Below are 9,064 nucleotides of genomic sequence, written 5' to 3' on the forward strand. Positions count from 1 at the left end.
TTTTAAACTACAGGAAACACCCTCCTCTATAATCTTTCCATAGAATTGAAAGTCTTGAGAGAACCAAACCAAACATTACACAAGTCAATCCACAATCAGTTTAGAGAAACAACTAATAGTAACCATTAAAACTGAATATCAAACCCAAGCTTATTTATAAAATAGTTGAAGCCTTCCATAATCCTCAAGAGAGGTATTACCACTGCCCTGAAATCACCAAAAAATTATTCAATTATTAACTCGTATTGAATACTATAAGACTATGACATGCAGGAGAACAACTGTCTGTATTATATACTATAACACAACTATTGTATATTTGTATGTCATTGACATACACAACTAAATCTCAAAGGCTGATAAACCCAAGCTTATGTTATTATTTATTTATTTATTAAACGACTAAAAGCAGTTTCATGAAATTCCTAATTAGATTTAGAAGAAGTCGAAACGCAATATCGGTTTACACATTAAGATTTAAAAATATCAAGGAAGAGCTTGTAAGATAATATTGGCAAATTTTACCTGGAAAACTGTTAGGAATGATGGTGCTGGGGCAGCATGCATATTGAGGCGCCTGAGGGTCCTGCTTCTGCTACCATCTTGGGTCTGACAAAGTCGATATCTATTTTTCCAGATCCGATAGGGATCCACTGAAACAGTTGGGCCTCAAATGTCAAGGGAAATATATTACCAAAGCCATCTTGCTGTATTGATGCTTCTAAAGTGATGTAGTAACACAAGCCCTGAGCAGCGCTTCTCATTGCCTTGATGACATTGGTAAGACAATATTGTGTTCCCTGCACACGAACGAACAATTTGTTAGGTTGAGAGCGAGGGAGGGAGAGGAAGGGAGGGAGGGACAAACCATTGAAGAATTGTAGAATTGAATTGCTATACTGGCGAGATTATACAATTCAGCAACCCCCTCAGGCCCGAGGTTGAAAAGTGGGGGGCAGTAGTGTCTAGCAATTTGACCAGAAAAACAGCTGGACCTCAGAAAAGGATAGAATCCCACATCAAAACCCTAAAACAAAAACAGAGACAAGAGACATTAAGAATTAATAATTCAAGAGATAATCAGTAGAGCATTAAGAATTATAAGCATAGCATACACCACTAGCAGCGACATCTCTTTGGTATTCCCTTTCTTCTAAAATACAAAATCTTTCTTTGGCCCAATAATAATCATTAGGGTGATCATAGTGTTTCATTATCCATTGAAGCTGTTGTTTGAGCCTAGCATCGTCATATTCAGGATCGGTGGTGTAAATATGCCTCTTCCCTTTGGTCATTCCTTCCCTCACCAGATCTTCAATAGTAGGAGGTAATCTAAAGTCGGTCCTCTTCTTCGCCTCTTCCAGATTGTCTAACATTTCCTGAGTCACCTCCGGCGACTTCCTCTTCCTCTTCCGCCCAATCTCCAATAGTTTCGCCCAATCTTCTTCCGTCCAATCTTCTACTTCTTTGTTATCAAAATCCGCCTGTGGGCTTTCTGAATCCGCCTCTGGGCTTCGAAGCCGATTTACTGACATCCGGTTTCTCCGCTCCGCAGCATCAAGCTCTCTCGGATTCCGACTCGCACTCCATGTACGACTCCGATTCAGTACCAACCGCATCGGCTGTTCCGAAGCCTCCACCTCCCGCTGCAGCTTCTTCTTCTTTCCCTTCTCCTTCAAATTCCGATACCAATTCATCATCTCTCCTCTCTCTCTCTCTCTGTTTTTGGGGGTTTAGATGTTTAATGTGTACACCCTACCTTATATCCCTCGTCTAGATATAAGGAAGGCATCGACCGCATCGGCATCTTCTTTTTCTTCTCCTTCAATTTCCGATACCAATTCAATTTTGGACGATTAGACTATAACCCGTGAATTTATATATATTATGTATACTTTAAATCAAATAGGTTCGGATTTTGCGGGAAAGAGAATCCGCTCTTTTAAGGAAGGTTTTATTACTTCTATTCTAAATCGAAGAAAAACTGGTTTTGTAAATAAATTATGATTTATATCGGCAACTGCATATCGCACCCCTTAATATCGTTTAAAAATGATAGAGTACTTATATTTTGAGAAATTCAAATCGCATCATTTATCTTTAGTATTCAAGCCCGAGATACACCCCTGCCGTTAACTTCTGTTAACTCTTGGCACTCCGTTAAGTCACTATACAGATAATTGCAATTCAGACCCCCTAACTTACGTTCGAAAATGATATTGTACCTATATTTTTGGAAACTCGAATTGCATCACCTATCTTTACATCTCAGAAACGATACGCACACTCTCCGTTGAATTTCGTTAACTTCTGTTAAAATACTCCTCCATCTCAATTTATATGTCCCTTTTGCTTTTTGAGGAGTCAAATTGACTAATTTTTGACCAACTATTTGAAAATATGTATTTATTATTTTAGAGAATAGAAAGTTACATATTAAAATAGACTAGATTTAATTTTTATTGATATTTTTTAAAATTTTTTTTGATAAATTTTTCCAAACAAAATAATTAAAATTTATATATTTTAATCAATATATAAAATTATGTATTATTCATAATAAATATCACATAATATTTATTTCTTATATTTAAAATAGTGTATATTTTAAGTAGTTAATACATATGTCACTAAAAATTTAAAATCATTCAATATGTAAAATCATTTTGACTTGGGGATAAGTTAATCAAGCAAAAATTTTAAAAAAAAATATCATCAAAAAGTAAATCTAGTCTATTTGTTTTCGCAAATGATGGAGGGTCCAAATTTCGCAAATAATAGAGGTAATTGCAATTCGGACCCCCTATTATTTACCTCTATTAAAATAGACTAGATTTACTTTTTGATGATATATTTTTTAAACACAATCTAGTATATTTTAATATGTAACTTTCTATTTCCTAAAATAATAAATAAATATTTTTTTAATAGTTGGTCAAAAATTAGTCAATTTGACTTCTCAAAAAGCAAAAGGAACATATAAATTGAGACGGAGGAGTATTTTAATGGAAGTTAACAGAATTCAACGGAGGAGGTGCGTATCGTTCTTGAAATGCAAAGATGGGTGATGCGAATTGGGTTTCCAAAAGTATGAGTACAACATCGTTTTTGAACGTAACTTAGGGGGTCCGAATTGCAATTATATGTAGGGTAGCACTCCATAGCATACCCCTTATATGGAGTTACGTAGCACACCATTATAAATATATACATAATATATATTTTATTATATTTTTTATGAAATATAATTGAAAATTTTGATTATTAAACCGAAAACGAAGTTATACAATTTTTTTATTCCAAAGATCATCGAAAATTATGCAATATCTCAACATGATTCTATAACAGAATAATAATCATCCAGAATTATTCTGTTGTAGAATCAGTTTCGAAAATATACTTTTTTTAATCAAATTTTAAGTGTTAAATTACTTAAAATAGATTTATTTTATAGTATTTTATATTAGAATCACGTTTTATATGTATTCTATAACAAAATTTATAATAAAATTGATGATTTATAGTGGCGCACTATGTAACTCCATATAAGGAGTCCCTGTTTTGAATGTTGGCCATTATATGTATAGTGAATTAACGGAGGGCAGTGAATTAACGGAAGTTAACGGCAGGGGGTGCATCTCGGGTTTGAACACTAAAGATAAGGGGTGCGAGTTGAGTTTCTCAAAGTATAGGTACTCTATCGTTTTTGAACGATACTTAGAGGGTGCGATATGCAATTACCTCTTTATATTATAAGACTAGTATTTTTGCACGCTTCGCTAAGGCATTTTTAATGTTTAATTTTTTTCTTCTTTTTAAAATAATATTGAATATAAAATATTTTATTTGCTTGTTGGAGTTGCTTTCCCAATATTTTGTTCTCCATTTTTAATTTACTCTTGTGGAACTTAAACTAGATATTTCTAATATGGATTAATATTGGCTGTAAATAAGTAGATTGGGGTTTTTATTTGTGAACGGGTAATATAAATGTTCTATATCGGGTTTGCCTTTTGTTTTCAGTTTCAAAACAGCTGCGTAACAGCTTCATCTTGCAAGCATAGGGTTTTCGTGTATTTTATATTCATCAACTTTTCTCAAAATGATCTTTACGCTCTCCGTCCCCCTCAATTGTTTATATTAGGGGATTAAAGCTCGACGCGCATTCTGATTAAATATTTAATAGCCTTAATATATAAGTAAAATTCTTCTTGCTAAAGCATATCTCTGTTATTATGAGTATCTTTTCATGCTGAATAGTGGATACTAGAAGGTCACTTAGAAATTAGTGAGTTATCTTCTCGTGCTGGATGGTGGATACTAGAAGTTTACTTTAGAAATTTAATTTCTGTAAATTGAGTTTGTCATATATACAATGTCTTCTATAAATTTGTACCAGTTCAATGAGTGAAAGAGTAGTATTGATTTCTAATCAAATAATTATAAGACTATAACATATTTTTTTTTTATTTTTACAAATGTCATCCAACTGTATTTTCTTTAATACATTGTTATTACATTATGACTTTGGAAGATACTATGAAAAAAATACGAAATTCCAAAATAAGGATGAAATGGGGAAATGATGAGAAAAACAAGAAACATAGGAAAATGATGGAAATATCAAGTAATGAGTAATTTTTATATTAAATTTATATGAAAAATGATTATTTATTTATTTGATTTTCAAAATGCCAACCGAAAAAATCGTGTTTATAAATGTTGGGTCCTATTAGGAACTACTATTCTTAAAGCTTTTTCTCAGAACTGTTAAAAAATTGATAAATCTAAAAACAGCTAAATTGAACCTTTTCTCAAAAAATATTTTTAGGATCTGGATTCCACGAAAAGTAAACCTTTTACAAATTTCACTCTCAAAGGAGTGAGTACAGCCTTCTGTAGCAAAACTTTTCTTGAATGGCTTATGATCAACAATTTGTAATCAAAATTAGAACAGTTAGTAAGTTTAATTTGTAATCAAAATTAGAACAGTTAGTAAGTTTATTAGTAATTGAACACTGTAAAGTTTGCTTTAAACCTTTGGATTCATCGGCCCTGTTTGTTTCCGAGATTGAACCGTTTGTGTAAATTAGTAGAAACACTTTTAAGAAGCTTATTGGCTTCTTAAAAGTGTTTCCGAGCTTCTGTTTTTTTTCCAAACACTTTATTAGCTTATTACTTCTCACTTCTAATCTACTTTTTTAATTTAAGCACATAATCACTTTTTTTAAGTTTTCCCAAACGGCTCCATCATTTTTCCATCATTTTTCAAAGAAGAAGATGTTCAGCAATTCCACAATGTAATAACAAAATAAAACTGCAGGTATATGTAAACATAAACATATCCTATTACTAATACTCATACGGTTCGTGATTGTCAGAATAATATACGGTGAGGAGCATAGACATCATATACGGTGAGGAGCACCAACAGGACCTTCTTAGGAAACTGACATGACGGTCGCGGACCAACCATAAGAGGGAGTTTATCCCTCAATTTGTGAACTGTAAAAGTGAATAGATAGATTAGTTATGCAGGATCAAGGTGGTTTGCTCGCGTACAGATGTTGGGAGCAACATAATAATTAAAACACTCTGTTGTGTTCACTTCATGGAATGGAATGAGGGGAGAATGGAATGAAATTTGTATTATAAATTGTGAGTGATTAGTGAAATTGTTTATAGTTTTCATTCCTTCAATCATTCCATTCTAACTATTTTAACTAAAAATCTAGCCCACATGTTTTGAAAGGAATGTTGATTCCATTTGTTTATCATCTTCATCATGAAATTTTTTTAACTCGCTCATATTTAATCATTATTTCCTCATACTCTCTCCAATCTCCATAAAAGTTGTTCATATAGTTTCATTCCATTCTCCCCTCATTCCATTCCATGAAGTGAACACAACCTTAGTATTAGAATCAAAGCACCAACAGATTGTAACAGATATTTATCTCATACTCATAACAGATTTTAGATCATAACAGGCCGAAGGAAAGAGACAAAAGACTGTTTCCTATGTGCTCCTGATTCCAAGAGCCTTTTTTGCAGTTCAAGTTCATTTCATGCGTGGTCTTGGTCAAACTATCCACATTTCAGTCGAAAGATCAAACGCTTTACCACTAAAAAGGTGTCGTGTCCAGGTATTTGAGTATCTGACACCGCCACACAGGCATTTTACATAACTATATACCAGAGTGCATGTTATTCTGCTTGAGTACAAGGCTTTAAAATAGGTACAAGCTTCAAGCTAAACTAAGAAAAAACAGTGACCAATCGAAAAAAATAGTATAGCAGTAAGTAGTAACTGATTATTAATGTTCAAATCAATCAAATTATGTATTGGACCCTTGAGTCTAGAAATTTTATGATGTCGAGTAGAGAAGTAAGATACTTACCAAGACTCACTGCCGAGCCTTTGGACAGATGTGCCTATGATCAGCTCCTAGCTGACCTCCACAGCTGTAGCAGAAATGGTTATTGCACCTGAGAGAATCAGTTGTCTTAAGACAAAAGTAGTAGAGTTATTGATAAGTATGAATTTATAGCAGTAACTGATAGAACTGTGAAATTTAAACTGGTCGAATGCAGTAGCACTGGCTGCACGGGTCGTGCTAGCATTCTGCCCTGGCGCGGGGATATGTCAAATGGGAAAAGTGACATGCTAGAACTCGCAACAATCCCTCACTGGGCCATTTACGTATTTTAACATGGGGAGTATGCCAAAAAAACCAAGAATAGCACCAAGGCTAATTGTTTCCTTTTCATTCTGTTATATTCATAAGGTATTTGTGAAACTAAGTTTCTTAACTTTCATGATTAGAACAAAATTACGAAAGTACAGAGTAAAAGTTAAGTTCAAATGACCAAGTTATATTCAGACCTGCATCTTATGTGAAAGCAGCCTTCAATTTTTTCGACATAGAACTTGCACTGGGGACACCGGGTCCATCCTTTCTGTTTGGCGAGCTGCATGAGCATAACAGCCTCATTTTCCCTCTCATCCTGATGTAAATTTTGGAACTCTTGACAGTCGAGACCATAATGCCAAGGAACATTACACTTTGCACAAATCAACTTATGGCAACTATGACATTCCATATCGAGTATGTCTTTAAAATCAGGACCTTTAGCCATAAGTGCAGAGCAAAATTTATAAGGACAATAGAACCTATCACGGACTGGGATCGCAGCCTCGCGTAATTTATCCTGCCACTTATTATACACCTTAGACGGCAAGATAGAACGACAATGCTCGGGCTTCAAACTGCGGTAACAGCCCGAAACAGGGCAGGAAATTCGGATAACACCGTCTTCAATCTTCGATTTCACGTACTGGCGAATGCAGTCAGAACAATAAGAGTGATTACAACCCTTTATAGCAAAAGATTTCTTGGATGGTTTACGATCCGCGCAAATGTCACAGATGAAACTTGATGAAACTGGAGATTTCCTGATCATATCAACGCAGAGTGTTAGGCATAGAATATTGGAATGGAAAATGCTAGGCGCCAAAAAAATTGTTATGCATATAAACTTTCCGATTAAAATCAGCTATTTATTTGTCATTAAAAAAAATCTAGGACAAAATTTAGGGTGCATAGCATTATGAATGGAATACCATTTTTCCCAAATTCTTGGCTTTTTTGTTCTAACATACAAAAATTCAAGAATTCAGACACAGATACATGCATATTGAAACCAGAGATGATTCTTGTACGTATACTTGCTAAGAACAGATCTAAAATTAATTACCTTTTAGGACGTGTGTTCCTCATAATTAAGAATATTGGTTGACTTGTGCTCTAAAGCAAGTAGTAAACGCTCTGTCTCAGAGAACTATTCGTCTGAGAATAATATGAGCACAAATCAAGTAGTAAACGCTCTGTCTTCTCCTAGTTTGATAGCACACCCATGTAGGGGGATCTTTCCGACGCTAAGGGCGCTGCATCTCCTGTCCGAGTGAAGAAAGAAAACTAGTTGTCAGAGAATAATATGCATGCTAGGGTTTTCAAGATGGTTCATAAATATTTGAATTGCTTAAATTTAAATATTTTAATAACCTTAATAAATAAGTATAATTCTTCTAGTTAAAGTATAACTCTTAATTATGAGTTATCTTCTCGTGTTGGATAGTAGAAGTTAACTTGTATTCTAATTTTGGTAATGAGTATCTAATCGAATAATTATAAGACTATAACATATTCTTTTGAAAGTAGGGAAAATAGATTTTTTTACCACCCAACTTATTATTTGTTTAGAAACCTACCACTGAACTATAATTTTTTTCTTTTTTGCCACTAATGTTAGGTTCGGATTTTTTTTTTGTCACTAACATTAGGTTCGGATTTGATTATTAACACTATGTTATTCTTTTTAGAGTTAATTGCATTTGGCACCCCTTTGATTTCAGCATGTTGCACATTGCACCTAATAGTTTTGGAATAAACACTATGCAGCCCTTTAATTTTAACCCGTAGACACTTTGCACCCTTTCCGTTATCTTCTGAAGTTACCGTTAACTTTTGAAGGGGCATTTTGGGAAATTTTATTATATTTAATTAAAATCAGAATTTTATTTAAATTTTCCGACCATCTAAACGATATTTTTCGGAAATATTTTTCGGTAGTCTGCAATATAATAGTGATCTGTGTCTATATCTTTATATGTAGTACTCCATATGTGTCCTAGGTAGTTTATCTTAGAGGACGAGAGTACAGATTTTTTTACTCAGAAAGAAAATCTCAAAATTAACTTATAGAACTATATTTATAAAAAGTGGGAACCTTAAAATACGTGACAAGTAGTGGTAAAGAATTATAAAGTCAAGTGATACTGTATATTTTTCTTAGTGATTTAGGTAATCTATTTTTATTGTCAACTCCAATAATAATCCCTATATTTGTTCTCCTAAGATTATTTTAATAATAAATTTGAGAGAGAGAGGGAAAAAAAGGAGAGAATAGACAAAGAAAGGAGAGAGATGATTATTTTATTCATAAATATCAAATAGGTAATGGCTTGGGGTTACTTATAAATAGATAATGTCTAGGAAAATTA

At 33.4% G+C, this 9,064-nt stretch overlaps 2 protein-coding genes across 2 annotated transcripts; both read right to left on the reverse strand.

The window, feature by feature from the left end:
* On the reverse strand, positions 1–1,872 carry LOC108211359 (uncharacterized). Its single transcript, XM_017382937.2, has 4 exons — positions 1,116–1,872; positions 869–1,027; positions 526–800; positions 1–207 (listed from the first exon to the last, which is right to left on the reverse strand). Exons 1-3 carry the CDS (start codon positions 1,698–1,700, stop codon positions 537–539), a joined length of 1,008 nt encoding a protein of 335 aa, XP_017238426.1. The 5' UTR covers positions 1,701–1,872; the 3' UTR covers positions 1–207; positions 526–536.
* A 4,407-nt stretch (positions 1,873–6,279) lies between these two features.
* Positions 6,280–7,939, reverse strand: LOC108212730 (E3 ubiquitin-protein ligase RSL1). Its single transcript, XM_017384447.2, has 3 exons — positions 7,759–7,939; positions 6,887–7,456; positions 6,280–6,489 (listed from the first exon to the last, which is right to left on the reverse strand). The coding sequence occupies exons 1-3, from the start codon at positions 7,779–7,781 to the stop codon at positions 6,408–6,410; spliced, it is 675 nt and encodes a 224-aa protein (XP_017239936.2). The 5' UTR covers positions 7,782–7,939; the 3' UTR covers positions 6,280–6,407.
* Positions 7,940–9,064: the final 1,125 nt, after the last annotated feature.

This window comes from Daucus carota, chromosome 3 (genome assembly GCF_001625215.2).
Source record: "Daucus carota subsp. sativus chromosome 3, DH1 v3.0, whole genome shotgun sequence".
NCBI classification, from domain to species: domain Eukaryota; kingdom Viridiplantae; phylum Streptophyta; class Magnoliopsida; order Apiales; family Apiaceae; genus Daucus; species Daucus carota.

Bases quoted from the DNA above. Each gene is read 5' to 3' on its own strand.
- LOC108211359 (XM_017382937.2), bottom strand. From the start codon at position 1,700: ATGATGAATTGGTATCGGAATTTGAAGGAGAAGGGAAAGAAGAAGAAG. The intron at 1,028-1,115 runs GTATGCTATGCT...TTTTTGTTTTAG, and splicing joins GAGATGTCGCTGCTAGTGGT to GGTTTTGATGTGGGATTCTA. The intron at 801-868 runs GTTTGTCCCTCC...GTTCGTGTGCAG, and splicing joins AATTCTACAATTCTTCAATG to GGAACACAATATTGTCTTAC.
- LOC108212730 (XM_017384447.2), bottom strand. From the start codon at position 7,781: ATGAGGAACACACGTCCTAAAAG. The intron at 7,457-7,758 runs GTAATTAATTTT...TGATATGATCAG, and splicing joins AGGAACACACGTCCTAAAAG to GAAATCTCCAGTTTCATCAA. The intron at 6,490-6,886 runs GTCTGAATATAA...TGATTCTCTCAG, and splicing joins TGCTTTCACATAAGATGCAG to GTGCAATAACCATTTCTGCT.